This window comes from Miscanthus floridulus, chromosome 10 (assembly GCF_019320115.1).
Source record: "Miscanthus floridulus cultivar M001 chromosome 10, ASM1932011v1, whole genome shotgun sequence".
Classification (NCBI taxonomy): domain Eukaryota; kingdom Viridiplantae; phylum Streptophyta; class Magnoliopsida; order Poales; family Poaceae; genus Miscanthus; species Miscanthus floridulus.
In genome coordinates, this window is record NC_089589.1 from 55014839 (window position 1) to 55028192 (window position 13354).

Genomic DNA, 13354 nt, shown 5'->3' on the forward strand with positions numbered 1-13354 from the left:
CTATTTGGGATTGAGGTTGGCCCCGATCTTGGCAGTCTTGTTTTTGTCACCGATAACGAGGTCCACGTCCTTGGTCTCCTTGGCCTTCATGGCTGCTCGGGGTGCTTCCACCATCGGAATCTCCTGCTCCTCCATGGGTACCTCCTTCGACACGACGAGACAGCTATCCATGCGTGCAGAAAGATCGAGCGCCTCAGCGAGCGCAAGGCTCTCTCTCTCTCTCTCGCAAGCATAGGCGACGGCGATGTTGGCACGCAAGCTCAGGATTCCTCGTTCTGCCAACATCTTCATGACCAAGTACGCATAGTGCGGTATGACCATGAACTTGGCTAGAGCCGGTCGGCCAAGGATGGCGTGGTAGGCGGTGTCAAAGTCGGCCACCATGAAGTTGACGTATTCAGTACGGAAATTCTCAATGGTGCCGAATTGGACAGGCAATGCAATCTCGCCTAAAGGCTAAGATGCTCTTCCAGGTACAATCCCCTAGAATGGAGAGTCGACGGGGGTGAGATCTTTCTTGGAGAGGCCTAACTCAGTTAGGGCTCCGGCGAAGAGTATGTTGAGGGCGCTCCCACCATCAATGATGACCTTCCTAAATCGCACCTTCTGGATGATGGTGTCCAGAATGAGCGGAAACCGCCCTGGACAGGGAATGTCTGACCACTGGTCAGCCCTGCTGAAGGTGATGGGGTACTCCGACCAGTTCAGGTACCTGGGATCGGCGATAGTGTCATTATTGCTAACCGATAGGACCTGGCGAGTGGTAAGCTTCTGCTTGCGCTTGTTCTTGGAGGCAGCCGCTCCTCCAAAAATCGTGCCGACGGTCTTGCTTGGATCTTGGAAGGCAGTGTTCGCGTCCTTAGGGTGCTCAGGATCCTTGCGGCTGTCATCCTCGCGGGCATTACGCTTCTTGGCTGTCTTATTCTCCTCATCGCGGTAGGCCTTGGCTAAGCCATAGCAATGTCACATTGTATGCTTGCTATTTTTATGAATGAGGCATGGACCATCAAGGAGATTTTCATAGTTGTCATCGTAGTTGCGCTTAGCGTGTGGTTGCTCAACCAAGGCGATGGCATTATCTAGTCGGCGATGATGGAACTGCCTGGCTTTTGAGCCCTCTGGCCTGTCATTATAACGGCGGTCACGGTCGTCATCGCCCCGCTCTTCGCGGCGATCATCATTGCAACGCGGCTGGCGTTCGGACCGAGAAGTCTGGGTGACATCATCCTTGTGGTGCTGGTCAGCCTCCTTAGCATCGGCATACGGATTGGCTATTTGCAATAGCTCGCCAATTGTACGCGGCGTCTTCTGATTGAGCTTAGAACGCAGCTTGGGGTGATGATAAAGACCCCGAATGAACGCAGAGATGACCTCACCATCATTGATGTTGGGGATGGAGTTCCTCATTTCCGAGAAACATCTGATGTAGCCGCGGAGAGGTTCGCCGGTTCTCTGATAAAACTTCTCTAGGTTGTGCTTCGTACCTGGTCGGACGCATGTGGCCGTGTAGTTTTCAATGAAAACTCTCTTGAGATCATCCCAAGAGCCAATGGAGTCTGTCCTCAGATTGGTGAGCCAGTTCATTGCAGAAGGAGCGAGCATAACAGGCAAATAATTTGCCATCACATCATAGTCTCCCCCAGCAACACGCACGGCAATGGCGTAAAGCTACAGCCATTGCTCAGGGTTGACTTTGCCATCGTAGGGTTCAACCCCCGAGATCTTGAAGCCAGCCGACCACTGAATGGCTCGGAGTCTTGCTGTGAAGGGGCGAGGTCCTTCGGGGTTATTAGCAGCGGGCAAAACAGCGTTGCCGGGAGCAACAGCCGACAAGAGAGCGTCGGTGGGATTGCCGAACTCGTCGTCATACTACTACCGACGAATGGCCTCCTATTCATGGCGTTCGTTGCGTTGTCTCTCGATGTGGTTACACACGTCATGGCGAGCGTTGAGGACATTGTGAACGTCGCCGATAGGCTGATCAACTTCCTGGTTGGCGTTGCCGGCATTGGCCTGTTGGGGTGGTCGGTTCCTGGCTCCTCGCTGGCCTTGTTGATTTTTGGCTCCCTACTGGCCAGGGTTGACGAGGTAGTTGCCTCTTGAGCCAATCATGAGGTACTAGGCGTCTCCCTAGTGGTGAGCGAGGGAGATATGACTTCCCCCTGCTCGGTGGGACCGAGACGGATGTCGGCCCGCGGAGCAGTGGCGATTCAATGAAGTCAAATGGGAGGGAGCGTCTGTTGGAGTCTGTCCAACTCATGAGCGGCCACGGCAAGATTGGCGCTCAGCGTCTGCTCAACGTCCTGGTTGCCAATGCGAAAAAACTCTTGATCAAGATTGCGAACAAAAGGACACAGATTACCTCCCGCATTGGCCAGGTTGGCTGCATTGGCAGCATCTCCTTCTTCCTGACGACGTCGCTCGTGGTCGGGGTTTCTAGCTTCACGAGCCCCACGCTGGGCGCTAGTCTCACCGTCTTGAGCGACGCTGTCGTGACTGACCATGAACAATTCTCCACCAAAGAGCCTAGGGATGGTGGAGTAGCTGACGGTGGTGCTAGTGGAACCCTCCGATTTTGATCCTGGGTCTTCCTCCAGGATCGTGGGCAGAGAGTCCTCGAGCGGGCGGATAACGGCCATGTTCACTTCTAGCGCAACCCGATCAGCCTTAGGCAGATCGGATCCGGAGAGGTTTTGGCCACGCTCGATCTGGTCGGCGAAACACTCTTGCATGGCGTCTTGATAGATGGCAGCCGCATTGGTCAGCCCGAAGGGATGGGCCTTCACGACATCCTCCACTGGGGCTTCGAGATCGGCCTTAGGTAGATTGGATCTGGGGAGTGGTCGGCAATGAACTGTGCGCCCCTCTGGAGTAGCCGTGATCTCTATATCTTCATCCTACCACCTTGGATGGTGTGAACAAACGGAGCACTTGGCGAAAACCGCCTGGTGGTGCTGGAGTAGCGGAGATTTGTCGCTTCCAGTAGATCAATCTAAGACTGAGTCCGCAAGAGACAAGCAATCAGCTAAGCTTTGGCCGACCCAATTGATAGAAATGATCGGATTGTCTTCTTCAACGGGCTTCCTCCTCCAACGAGGCGCCGGTCGGTGGGCTCTCAACGAGGAAGATGACCCCGGAACGGATTCCGAGATCGGATCTGCTAGCGTAGATGTTGGCGTGATCGGCACAAGATTGACCTGCACCGCATCGATGATCTCCCCTTCTCCGTCGGCGTTGATGACCCAGGACATGGATCCGACTGTGAAGGTCTGATCCGGCTAGGGGGAGAACGGAGAGCTTGGAACGCGCATCATCTGGTTCACCATTGGAATCAGCATGCACACCCCTACCTGGCGTGCCAACTGTCGACATGATATCGTCGATAGTCTACCGAGGGGTACCCACGATGGTAGATTGTACGGTAGAGGTGCGCGTGATCAGGAACTAGATGACAACAGAGACACAAGATTTAGATAGGTTCAGGTCGTCAATGCGACGTAAAACTCTACGTCCTGTGTTCTGTTGGTTTGTATTGATTGTATGTATGATGAGGTGAATTGGAGGGGGTCCCCTACCCGCCTTATATAGCTGGAGGTAGGGTTACAGGTCGGTTAGATCTAAATCTAGTCGGTTACATGATAATCATAATAAGAAATATGATATCTAGCATATCTGATCAGATCCTTATCTATCTTCAAGATTCCTTCCTGAAGCCTTGCGGTGTACGCCGAGCAGTGCCTTGCACCGCAAGCCTTGATCTTGTGGGCTGGACCGTCCTTGATGGTGCGGCCCATGTCTTACGCCGTGGGTACCTAGGGTTATACCCCCCAAAGATCCTTAATTTACTAATTTTCTCAAAAACTAGTTCCTCATTGCCACATAAGCGTGATCGGTATCCTTTGCTATTTTGTTTGAAAACCTAGGTACCATTCACCGCAAAAGGGTGAGATTTACCACTCTCGGGGAAAACTAGAGAATACCCGACTATCTAGTTTTTTGAATGCTGATCACTTGGCTTGCTTCCATAATAACTATATTAGTAATACACCAGATTAACACGAGTTCGTGACTGAACTCATCAAAATAGAACTGCACTAAGCATGGGAACAAGTAGACGTGATGTGTCTTCTGCCTTTCATTTAGAACAAAAAAATTGTTATTGCAATCATATATAATCAGCCGGCATTCTTTTAGATGTGAATATGCTGACAAAATGCGCATTATAAATATTTTTTCCAATCAATACTATAACGATAATATCTTATTTCCTTTTGCTCAAATCCTTTGATGGCAGGCACGCAGCGGAACCTTCGGGGGTTGGTTCGTGAATGCCCCTCACGAGCGACGTTGGGAATCCACCACGAAGGTACAGAGAAGCCCTCGCCCTTCGTCCATACCAAAGCCTAAAAACGAGGAATCCTTCAGAGGCCGAAGGTTGGAGCCGATGGGAGAAGAACAGTGAAGGTCCTACGGAGACAACGAATGTTCACCATCGAGAAGCTTCGAGCATGGCTTTCCCTATCAATCTATCCCAGAATGTTACTGTCAGTGAACATTATCCATGAGGGCTACATTGGCAGCCCGTTTCCCCGGGGGGATCCCCGCGTTTCCCCTGGGCTAGTCTCCCCGTGCCAATCTCCCCCGGGCCAAATTTTTGCGCACTTTGGCAGCCCACCCACCCGAGGGTCGCAGCCCGCTTCCCTTCTTTTTCCACGCGGAAGGAATCCACGACTCGTGAGGCCGGGAGGGTTTCCCAGTGGCGACCGCTCGTGAGCCGCGTAGCTTCCTCCGCTCGCGCAGGTCTTCTCGTCGTGAGGCCGTTGACGCCCCGGCATCCCGTCGACGCTGCCCCGGCAGTCCGTCACCGCTGCCACTCCGCCTTCTCATCGCTTCGGTCACGCCAACGGTGAGACCGCCTCATCCTACATCTCTGTGCCTCCCGCTAGGGTTTCAGATTTCTTGATCCGCTCTTCTCACAGACTGTCCCACTAGGGCGGTGAGGTGGCCGCGGCTGATTTAGGGTTTCGGCGCCGAGCAACACGACATGGGAACCGGAAGCTGGGCGCTCTATGGAGCAGGGTGCGAGATCTGAGGGCGCTCGTCACCTCTGTGCTTTCTGCTGTTGCTTCGGTAAGGATTCCGCATACTCCCTCTCTGGGTGTTTTATTTTTGTGCATTTGTATTGCGGGATTGGTTAGTGTCAGCATGAGATGGCAGTTACTGTGGAGGGGAGATTGTAATTGCAGTTGCTGTGTCAGCAATCTCTGGACGGCATTTTGGATCATATCTCAAGCACGATGCTATAACTGCAGCCAATGGTTCAAGTACCGTACCAAGCAATGAGGCATCAAGCCTTGTAACTACTTCCTTCTCCCAATCATCATACAGTCCTTCAGAGTTCCAACCTGCCACAAGCTGCTCATCCCTAGTAAGAAGTGCCACGAACACACAACCCGACGACCAGATATCCGAGCTACAGCCAACCAAACCATCAAAATCGCAATCCTTCATCCGCAATGTGTCACCTAGCACCGCCGCCACCTCTGGAGCGATGAAAGCTCGAATACTGTTTGAGCTAGTCCCTGCTTGGACTCCCGGGCACAATGCCAACGCTTGATTCAAATCAAGCAGGCATTGCCCAAAGTGATCGAGGCAGAAGCAGTCCAGGCCGAGGCACCCCAACACCAGCCCCTCGCTGTGCAACCCCATGATCACTTCACATGCCTCCATTACAATGAATCCGGTCTGCACCACCGTCTCCTCCCTACTGATAATCTCCTCTTGCAACAATTGGGAAACCGTACGTGGGTGATCATCACCTTGGGAATGGTAAAATCAGAACATTGTCGAAGTGCAAAAATGGCAGGGGTTCGATTCTTGAGCATAACAGAACCGACAAATACATCATAATTTCACGATAGAAAGTCCTAGTAATCAAAGGAACTAGAGCACAACTCCAAAAATAAGTTGTATTAACAACTACACACTAAATTCCTTCCTCAACAGCTCAGATTCTTGCACAGGCTCATACAAATCAATAAATCCTATACTTTATTTTTCTTGTTTAGACAAGATTTAAACCATAGGAAGTGTTCCTATTTTTCGCCCACCCATCAGTTTCTAGTAAAAGTAGTAACTCTTCCTATTTTTTTTTGCATAGGAAGTGTTGCTACAGGAGATCTAAACTTCACATCAACTGAGCACTTGCAGCCTGCTCCTCTTGTTCCTATTGCTGCTCCAGCTGCTCCGGCTGCTCTGGCTGCTCCAGCTGCTCCAGTTGCTCCTGTTGCAGTGCCTGATAGCACAAGTCCAGGTGCTACTTTTGATGGGCTAGATGTCTCAAGTGCACGCAATGAAGCTCAGTCTGCACCTTCCAATCAAGATTCTGTGCAAGGAACGAGTGGTGGGAGAAAGCGTAAGCAAAGTCACATTGGTGCTGCTATTGATGGTTTTGTGCAGTTTAAGAAGATGCAAACAAGTAAAACAATGGAAGCACTCAATGAAAAGAAGAAACAAGACGAAGCATTTTCAGTCGACAAGTGTCTCGATGAAGTTGATGCAATGGAACTTACTGATGTGGAGAAGGCGTATGCTATGAATATCTTCAAATCTGAGATAGATAGGGAGGTATTCATGAAAATGAAAAACAAAAATGTTCGCTTGATTTGGCTCAAACAGCAGATTAGGTAATAATGCTTAGCTGCCACTGGATTAGTTTACTTTGGTATGTCTTAGCTGCTAATGCTTTTCCTTGTGCTTACTTGCAGTGCTATCTGTAGAGGCAATGTTGGTGGAGGCAATGTTTGAATTGAGAAGAAAAATGCAGCTGCAGTCATTGTATGCAGGTATTTCCATCGTTGTGAGCACAGTATATTGCACTGGTTAGGTCAAATTTTTTTATTAGTGTGAGCCTAGAATTTGTCATTTGTCCTTGCTTATGTTCTCTACAGAACTTGGATTGCTGTTGTCAGGTTAGCTATGTGTTGCTAAATTGAGATTCTATTTTCCTGCTATGAAAGCATAGCTCAGTCCTTGTCAGGTTGTCATGATGATAGCTTTCCTGAGACCTTTCCTACAGGGGGGGGTTGAGCACACATTGGTAGATTGGTCAGTGTCTGAGCTGTGTTTCCGATCTTATTTGCAAGAAGCCTCTTTTGTTTATAAAAATAATGCCTCTGGTTTTGTAGAGGAGCTGTAGTACATGTCGCTCAGTCCTTGTCACTGGTGTATTCATGTTATGGTGTTGGAATTTTGCTACTCCTATCCATTTTGCTAGGTTTGCTCATAGCTCTCTCTCTGTAGTATAGATCTTGCTATATGTACAGTATGTCTCGGCCTTTTTTTTATCTTGTGATAGAGAGGTGAGTGAGCCTGTTTGTTTTGTCCATTTCATGTGTAGAGAGATAAGGGAGATGAATGCAACTCACCAGTTCATGATATGAAATGTGTAGCAAGCATGACACTACATTGTTCTGCTGCGTATTCTTGTAAGCTGTGTATTCCCTTGTAACTCACCATTTCCTTTGTGTTACTTGTAGAGGACTTGGTGGAAGCAACACATGATTAGCGAAAAAAAAGTTTGTTCCCTTCATCACAAGCATCTGAGAAAATGTTCAATCTCATAGCGAGATTTCGCTCCTCCTGACTGTCAATTTTTATATACATAAAGCTACTATTTGTCAATTTTTTTTATGCTAGAAGCATCTATGTAATATTGGTGTGTATGAACTGGAGGACCATAATATTGGTTAAATTTTTGTATCAATCAGTTTAGGTTTGTGTTGATTTTGGGAGGTCTGGAGGTGTACTGCTATGCCCTGTATTGTTACTGAAACTGCAGTTCAGTGGGGATCGACAAATCTTTTCTCCACTGCAGCTTCTTGCTACAGCAACAATTTGTTTATTTTGTTTGGACCTTAAGCTAAGCAGTGTTCTCGATCGTTTTTCTTGTTTGAACTGCAGCTCGATTCTAGTCTTGTGTTGTGTTTCAATTCAATTCAGTTCAGTTTTCCCTGCGCCGGCAGCTTGTTGCCAAAGGACAACGTGGAAACTCCCCCCACCCGTGGTTACCTGCCCTGGGAAGAGGCGGGAAGAAGAAGTTCAAAAAAATTCCATCGGGGTTTTCCTGTCCCCGGGCTAATAAGCACCTATTGCCAAAGTAGGCCTGAGGGTTTTGGGTAATTTTCCTTACTGCTCATATCTCCTTGAATTACCATAAACACGATAAAGGATAATATATTTGTCCTCATTAAAGTATTCCTCATCAATAAGGTAAATGAAGTTCTGTCATCTGCACAGGCTTGACATAATATGTTTTAAAAACATAAAGTTGTGGTTTTACATGGAATTCCTAGTTACCAAAATCTTATTAATGTCTTCAACCAAACATCAAGCAACGTATGTTGTTTTCTTAATCCTTGTGTTTCCAACAAAAAAAGGAAAGCAGTTGGAACCTAGAGATCTATAGAGCCTTGCTAACCGCTAGGATTAGAAAGGTTATACATCTCTAATAATAGTGATGAAGCTAGACCATATCGAGGAGCTCAGACTTGAAAGTACGACCCAACCGAGTTATCAGTTTCAAGATGGGCCATTCACCAAGAAGCTTAGTAAGAATGGGCAATAAAGACGTTAGAACACAGACAGCAACAGCCAGCCATAGGAGATGAGGTGCTAGAACAGTGTATAAACCTGTTGCGAACGCTGTGGTGGTTGCCATGTATGCAAACCACATAAGCTTCTTTGTAAGAGATCTGTAGTAAAGTAAGAAAAGATCCTCCCACCTTGCTATGATGCATATGAAGGCAACAGCAACTGAGGAGCACATGGCTAAGCCATCAGCAATCATGAATGCCTGAAATGTGAACTTCCTTGCCATGGCAGAACGCCCCACATTTCCATCTTCGGTGCTATATCCTTTGGACATAGTGAAGGCAGCAACGAAGGTACTCGAGGCGACGAGGTATGCTACTACAGAAGTGCTGCTTGTGTATTTTTTAGTCAGTGACTTGATATCCTTCCTTGTTGTGTCTGTTACTTTATTCTTGACATCTTTGTAGATATTAGAGATTGAAGTTGCATATTGAGGATCAGCTTTCACATAAGCATATGGAAACTTCATTCTGCATAAATTCAAAAAAACATGCAAACGGAGCTTGCAGTAATTCATACAATGCCCAAGGACTACTGAACCATACAAATGCCATGTTTTTGCATGTTTTTTTTTTGGTGCTGTTCTTCCCTTAGCTTGTGGTTACAGTTCTACAATGGATTTTATGAAAAAGAAGCCTACATGGCTCAGCGTGCACCATATTGACTTCCTTCTGGTTTGTCGTCCTAGCTAGAAAACTAAATGGTCTTAGGTATATATATTGTCACTGTTGCTGAAATAAAAAATTAGTCATTCAGTGGGCGTTGTTGGCACACTAGCTTCTAAATTCTAATTAAAGGAAATGATAGGTTATGTTTAGTTGTCAAATTCCAAATGTGTATATGGATGTATAGGGGAAAATATGGAAGTGCAGAGAAGCAATCATTCCAGAAGGTGCATATAAATGGTAATGGTATAGGACCAATGCAATGTATTGTGAGAAAACACACGTACCCAGTTTAATGCCTTGGCACGGTCGGTGGCACTACCTGCTAACCTCTGGATTGGCGGCTCGCCGGAGTCGTTAAGCACTGTAACATCTATGTCCTGGTGATGCATAAAAGCTTCAATCATCTTCGGATTGCACCTTTTGACTGCGAGACGCAGAGGTGTTTCATCTTCTTTCATCCCTCCCTAGAAAATGAAGCGCGCTTTGCGCGCCCTATTGAGCATATTTGTACACTTTTTTTGAACTGAGATTTTCTCTGTTTATACTGAAAGCAATTAAGGTTTAACAAACTTTTGGGGGTTCAAAACAGATCCCTCTGAGGATACCCGAATACCACATATAAAGTATCGGGAGTCGTTAATGAACATAATAAAAGATTAAACATGACTCTCAAATCTTCCACACATCAGTTGTAGTTGGTGTTGTCGAATTGAAAGCATGCTGTTGTGAAACGACGCCACCACGAGACGCCTGTTCACGAAGTGATCTCATCCACCACTTACAAGATTAGTGGATATGATTAGACAGTTAGTTTTACTCCCAAAGAGCATGCCCTTTGGAAATAGTCATGCCCCTTCATGACACCCCTTCACTTGTATAAATATATTTCAGAGATCAATGAAAGTAACAGTTCTACCAATCACTTGTTCATTTACCTTCACTTTTAACGTGTTATCAGTACTTTGCTCTGCGAACGAGAAAAAGGAGAACGACAGAGACACGTCGGATGCCTGTGTACCATCATCGCAAGAAGCAAGCATGACGCTGCCGGCGACGCAGTATTCACCCACGCCGTCTCCGCTGCAAGACTACTGTTCTCCAACATCCAGACAGGCACAAGGGCCATCAACACACTGGGTAAGGACGTTCTTTGGTGTGCAGACTCAAGAACTCAATGTTCATGCTAATGGAGGGCTGCTTCATCGGCGTTTTGAGGACGGCGGCATTTCAAGCCAGAACAACTTCTTAGGACGAATTCTCACGGTAAGAACAGATGTAAAATCCTCCATTAAAAAAAGTTCTTACCAGTTTGACTGCTCTGGAGCAATTGTTGCGGGAGCTCACCATGCCCACGCATCAACGTCATCGGCAACCGCCGTGGCGGCGGGACCTGCGCCTGCCTAGCCCGCGACAACGGTAGTGCGCATAGCCGATGAAGCCCACTGCGGTCAGCGGCCCGTGGCCGGACCCGCGCCTGCTGCGCTCGAGACCTGTGGCTGGAGGCCCCCACGCTCGCAGCCGGTGGCCCGGCGCTGCCCCATCCTCGAGGCCAGCAGCCCTAGCGCGACTGGCAGCGGCGGCAGCTTCCCGGCGGCCTCAGCTTCACCAAATACGGCGGCGGCGGCGGCGGCTCCGCGTCCTCGCTCGTGGCTGGGTAGCCCCTGCGGAGACCTCCTCGCCCATAGCTGGCGGCAGCCCTGCGGCCGGCGGCCCGCGCCATCGCCCTCGCGCCGCAGCCGGCTCCCGCGCCCGCGTGGCTGTGGCCTTGCGCACCACGGCTGGCAGCCGCGCCCGGTGGCCAGGCCGGCGGTGATGGCCGGCCCTGGGCAGCACGCATGGAGGCCAAGCGCCCCGGCCGACTGGGAACATGAATGTAAACATAAATAACTGACATATTAGCTGCTTAGTGTAATGGCTGCCTCATTAAAAATCTTTTTGGGTAAAAACTCACACCTCCTGAGAAAACCCCAGAAAAGAAAAGAGTACAAGCCCACAGGCCACATCATTACACATTCTCATCATCAAGATACAAGTTCTCAAATGCCTCCACTAGCTCCACATTCTCCATGGCAGTCCTTCACCGACGACAGCATCTCCACCATGTCTGAAGTTAGACGCCGTCGCCGTTCCTCGATGATCCTGCCAGTTAGACTAAATGCAGATTCTGAAGATATAGTAGAAATAGGCACAATCAAAACATCTCTGGCTATGATGGAAAGAACAGGACATGACAGTTTGTGCTCATGCCACTAGTTGAGGATATTGAAGTCGTCGTCATATTGATTGACAGTGTCACTGTCAAGGTATGCAGCCAACTCAGAAGCATTCAGGTTAGCACCAGAGTGTGCTGCCTGCAGCAAAGCACATGTTGATGGCCTCCTAGTGGATGAAGATGCACCACCACCAAGTCCAGGAGGTAGACTAGCACCAGCACCAAGTCTAGCAGCAGCTAGACTGGCACCAGTACCAAGTCCACCAGCTAGGCTGGCACCAGCACCAAGTCCACCACCTGGAGTGCCACCAAAATTTTTTCCCCAAGCAGTCTTTCTCTTCCCTGAAGCAGGGCCTGGAACTGTGGCCCTTTGCAATCTCACAGCACCAAACTTGCAGTCATACTTAGCAAAAGTATCAGATAGGTTAGCCCTAACAGTGGTTAAATATTCAGAATAGTTGTCATCAGTTAGGTTAGACATAATTTGGAGAACATTGGTGAATCCTCTTATCTTGGCTCTAGGATCCAAAATAAAAAGCAAAGGAATAAAGCATTGGAATTGTAGACCAGTAGTCCTCAAACTTCTCTTTCATGGGGCAACAATATTTCTCAGGTCCTGTCTCTTTCATAAGTATTTAAATGTCCAGCAATCTCAAGAACATGATCCATAATTAGTGGAGATGTTGGATAATAAACACCAGACAGCACAACAGTAGAATCATAAAACTATTCAAGGAATAGGAGAAGTTTTTCAATAGCTTTCCAGTCATTCTCTGTCAACGATGGTTGGCCATCAACCAAAGGATGGTTTGCAGTGATCCACACTGAAAAAGGGGCCATGTGTCCTATCAGATGCTTTAGCATCAGATAGGTTGCATTCCATCTAACATCCATGTCCAAGCCAAACTTACGAGGGCGGACACCTTTAGCAATGTAGAAATTTTTGTATGATGCAATGCGCAGATTAGAGGAATTCATAAATGAAATTGCAGTTCTAAAAGCATGCAGCATGGGCTTGAAGACTTCTAGCCCAGCTTTAACAATTAAGTTAATGATATGACAAGCACAGCACTGATGCAAAAATAGTTCACCAACATAACTAGACAATGCAGGAGCAAGAATCTCCATTGCTTTAGTGTTTGCAGAAGCATTGTCTAATGTAATGGAGAAAACCTTATCAGTTAAGCCATATTCATCAATACAAGTAAGCACACATTCAGCAATGTTCTCATGATTGTGTGACACATCAATCAACCTTAGACCCAAAATCCTCTTCTCTAATTGCCAGTCAGAGTTAACATAGTGAGCAACAATACTTAAGTAGTCTTCTTTAGCATTACCAGACCATATATCAGATGCCAAAGCAACAGAACTAACAAACTTCAAAGATTCAAGGAGTTTGCTATGACGTTCATTAAAGTACTTAACAAAGTCTCCGGTGGTGGTTTGCCGAGAGACAGGAACAAACCTAGGGGTATGAGCAAGTTTAATGTACTCCTCAAAAGCAGCAGATTCACCAAAACAAACTAGAAGATCCTCTCTAGCAATCAGCCTACACAACTGTGTTCTAGCAACCTCAGGGTTGTATTCCTAGTGATGGACAGAACCATCAGGATTAAACCTAAGCAGGGACTGAGACATGGCATTACTGCCAAGCTTTCTCGGTTTGCATGATTTGATATGCCTAATCAAATGACCAGTACCAGCAGTAGAACGAGCAGTCAAAGTTTTTTTTGCAGTAATTGCACTTAGCATTGACTCTAACTTGAGATGTAACACCCAAAAATTTGCATTCTTTCAAAATAGTTAAATTTGATTTATT

The 13354-nt window shown here is 47.6% G+C and overlaps 3 protein-coding genes and 1 pseudogene across 3 annotated transcripts; 1 reads left to right on the top strand and 3 right to left on the bottom strand.

Moving 5' to 3' along the window:
• On the bottom strand, window positions 1-384 carry LOC136488668 (uncharacterized). Its single transcript, XM_066485517.1, has one exon. It carries the CDS (start codon window positions 382-384, stop codon window positions 1-3), a length of 384 nt encoding a protein of 127 aa, XP_066341614.1.
• A 99-nt stretch (window positions 385-483) lies between these two features.
• LOC136488669 (uncharacterized) lies at window positions 484-1623 on the bottom strand. The gene is made up of 2 exons (XM_066485518.1): window positions 1005-1623; window positions 484-947 (listed from the first exon to the last, which is right to left on the bottom strand). Exons 1-2 carry the CDS (start codon window positions 1621-1623, stop codon window positions 484-486), a joined length of 1083 nt encoding a protein of 360 aa, XP_066341615.1.
• A 315-nt stretch (window positions 1624-1938) lies between these two features.
• On the top strand, window positions 1939-7058 carry LOC136488671 (uncharacterized). The gene is made up of 4 exons (XM_066485519.1): window positions 1939-2088; window positions 2379-2466; window positions 6161-6686; window positions 6768-7058. The coding sequence occupies exons 1-4, from the start codon at window positions 1939-1941 to the stop codon at window positions 6805-6807; spliced, it is 804 nt and encodes a 267-aa protein (XP_066341616.1). The 3' UTR covers window positions 6808-7058.
• A 1466-nt stretch (window positions 7059-8524) lies between these two features.
• Window positions 8525-13354, bottom strand: part of LOC136488672 (ankyrin repeat-containing protein NPR4-like) — a 61783-nt pseudogene continuing 56953 nt past the window's right edge.

Excerpts from the sequence above, each read along its gene's own strand:
- LOC136488668 (XM_066485517.1), bottom strand. The coding sequence starts at position 384 with ATGGTGGCCGACTTTGACACCGCCTACCACGCCATCCTTGGCCGACCG.
- LOC136488669 (XM_066485518.1), bottom strand. The coding sequence starts at position 1,623 with ATGGCAAATTATTTGCCTGTTATGCTCGCTCCTTCTGCAATGAACTGG. Across the intron at positions 948-1,004 it reads CTATGAAAATCTCCTTGATG|CCAAGGCCTACCGCGATGAG; the intron begins GTCCATGCCTCA and ends GCTATGGCTTAG.
- LOC136488671 (XM_066485519.1), top strand. The coding sequence starts at position 1,939 with ATGGCGAGCGTTGAGGACATTGTGAACGTCGCCGATAGGCTGATCAAC. Across the intron at positions 2,089-2,378 it reads TACTGGCCAGGGTTGACGAG|GTTGGCTGCATTGGCAGCAT; the intron begins GTAGTTGCCTCT and ends CGCATTGGCCAG. Across the intron at positions 2,467-6,160 it reads GAGCCCCACGCTGGGCGCTA|GAAGTGTTGCTACAGGAGAT; the intron begins GTCTCACCGTCT and ends TTTTTTGCATAG.